This window comes from Cyprinodon variegatus, unplaced genomic scaffold, assembly GCF_000732505.1.
Source record: "Cyprinodon variegatus isolate N-32 unplaced genomic scaffold, C_variegatus-1.0 Scaffold105, whole genome shotgun sequence".
NCBI classification, from domain to species: domain Eukaryota; kingdom Metazoa; phylum Chordata; class Actinopteri; order Cyprinodontiformes; family Cyprinodontidae; genus Cyprinodon; species Cyprinodon variegatus.
Window position 1 is genome coordinate 1,020,832 of NW_015150558.1, and position 2,261 is coordinate 1,023,092.

Here is a 2,261-nt window from a genome sequence, read left to right on the forward strand (position 1 = left end):
CTGAGTACAAAACATAGAGAGGAAAACAAGAAGAAAAGGGACAAGAAGAGAGGGACACAACCTAGAACAGATAATGGATGTCTATTCTATTAACTGCCCGTCTTTGCCTGAGGCCCCACATTTCCTAAATCCGCCCCTGTCTGCAGGTAAATCCCCCGGAGGATCCATGGAGGCCGATTTTAGAGCAAAGTCTCTCTCGGCCATATCAATCAGAGGACAGATGGAGCGCAGAGCCGTTGGTTCTAATGTTAGAGCATTATGGCTTCAGGTGCTTCTTACCGGGACCACCAGCGATGTGACGCCGCTGGCCAACCCCGTCAGCACTCTGCCTACGTAGAACATCCACACGTTCTGAGCAGCGATGATGAGCGTGAAGCCAAAGACGTAGGGCAGCGAGCAGAGCATCAGACTGAGCTTCCTGCCGATCCTCTGCACCATCCAGCCGCCCAGCAGGCCGCCCGCCGCCGCTCCCAGCGTCACTATGGACTGAAACACAAACACCACTTCATCTTTGACCTTTTTTTCTGCCTTTTCTGCTGCATGAAGTGTTTTTTTTTAAAGCATGTGAGGACATAAAGCTGCTGAATCTGCATCATGTGATGCTGCATCATCGTACCCCGAACCAGGAGGCCTGCTCGTCGCTGAGCCTGAGCCGCGGGTCGGAAATGCTGCTGAGCTCAGGGATGGCGGGGGAGCTGTAGCCCAGCACGAAGCCGAAGCTCATGGGGCCCAAAACGGCTGCAAACGAGGCCAGGTACAACTTCCCGTTCTTCACTTTGCTGTGAGGGAGAAAAGAGGAAGCGGGGAATGAAGGATGCTGTTTGACATGTTTGGACCTTTTTTTTTCAAACCTCAATTCTATTCAATTTATTTCTATAATTCCAATTCACATCTCAGGTCACTTACAGAACCAGTTCAACCAGATCATCCAGTCAGATTGGTTCAACGTTTTCCATCCAAGGAAAACCAGCTGATTGCATCGACTCATTCAGCAATCCCTCACACTAAGCATGCTTGTAGCGACAGTGGAGAGGAAAAACTCCCTTTGAACAGGAAGAAACCTCCAGTTTGTGAATTTAGTTTTAGATTCAGACCCCCTACTTCTTTAACCCTACATCCAAAAAACCACAAACTGTTTTTTGTGACAAACAAGAAAAAAAGTGCTGACTAACTGTGAGCTGAAAAATGTGGAGTGTTTTTGTTTTCCCGACTAAGTGATTAAATATGGAGTCTTTTTTTACCCATTATTGTTAAAAAGCAAAAAGCAAAAAAAAGCTATATAGATTGAAGTTTTTGGATAAAAGCAATCCCTCCAATGAGACGAAAAAAAAAAAGGTTTTGAGAGGAACTTTGATGTTTTCTCAGATTTTATTTCATTTTTTTTATTTTTTTTTTTTACTAATTTATGTTTTCAAATTTAGATTTAGGAAATTAATTCTTTGGAAATTACGTTTCAGAGATCACATTATCTTCTGACGTCAGCAGACTCCTCCCTCCGGAGGAAGGCCCGCCCCCCCAGACATGAAGAGAATAGGTCTCTAAAAAAAGAGTAGTATTTGTAAAACTAAATCTGAAAAAGAGAAACTTTAAAAAAAAAATCTACAAAACAAAATCTGTAAAAAAAATAAATATTTTTTTGAAAAAACAAAATATATATATTTTTTTGAACTTTTACGGAACAAAATCTGAAAAAAGCAAAGTTGCTCTTAATTTTTTTTTTTTAATTAATACGTTTTTCCAATGTTTCCTTCTGTTGAATAAACAATAATTAAACAGAATTCACTCCATACTTTGCTGATCTTTAAAAAAAACTAAAGTTTTCTTAAGAAGTTTTAAGACAATGACTAGGCCATTCTAACACAGGATTATGCTTTCATGTAAAGCAGCGTTTTACCATGTGGACCCGCTCCTTTATAAACCAAACCTGGAACATTTTGAAATAAGGATGGGAGAATTATTCCCTAAATAATCAGACCGTACATACTGACCTAATTAAAGGATGATTTCCAAATTCTTCTGGGTTTGGCTAAAACATTTAAATATATCTGAGCAGTAAAAGGACTGATCCCTGAAATCACTGACTGCATCATTAGGGTGACCAAAAAAATCAGCTTTATTTTTCATTTATTTTTTTATCCTTTTTAATTCCAACTAAAGAGCAAATAAACATCCTGTTATAAGAGACATGTTTTAGTTTTTATTTTATTCTATTGTGAAAAGATAGAAAAATCTCTGGAATACTTTCTGACTCATGATCTGAA

The 2,261-nt window shown here is 39.4% G+C and overlaps 1 protein-coding gene across 1 annotated transcript in view; it reads right to left on the bottom strand.

Moving 5' to 3' along the window:
* slc2a6 (solute carrier family 2 (facilitated glucose transporter), member 6) overlaps window positions 1-1,933 on the bottom strand; it is a 13,615-nt gene extending 11,682 nt beyond the window's left edge. The window contains exons 1-3 of the mRNA XM_015374552.1: window positions 1,895-1,933; window positions 617-817; window positions 280-486 (exon numbers count right to left, since the gene is read on the bottom strand). Coding sequence (XP_015230038.1) covers window positions 280-486; window positions 617-817; window positions 1,895-1,933 — 447 coding nt within the window. The remainder of the gene's footprint in view (window positions 1-279; window positions 487-616; window positions 818-1,894) is intronic.
* Window positions 1,934-2,261: the final 328 nt, after the last annotated feature.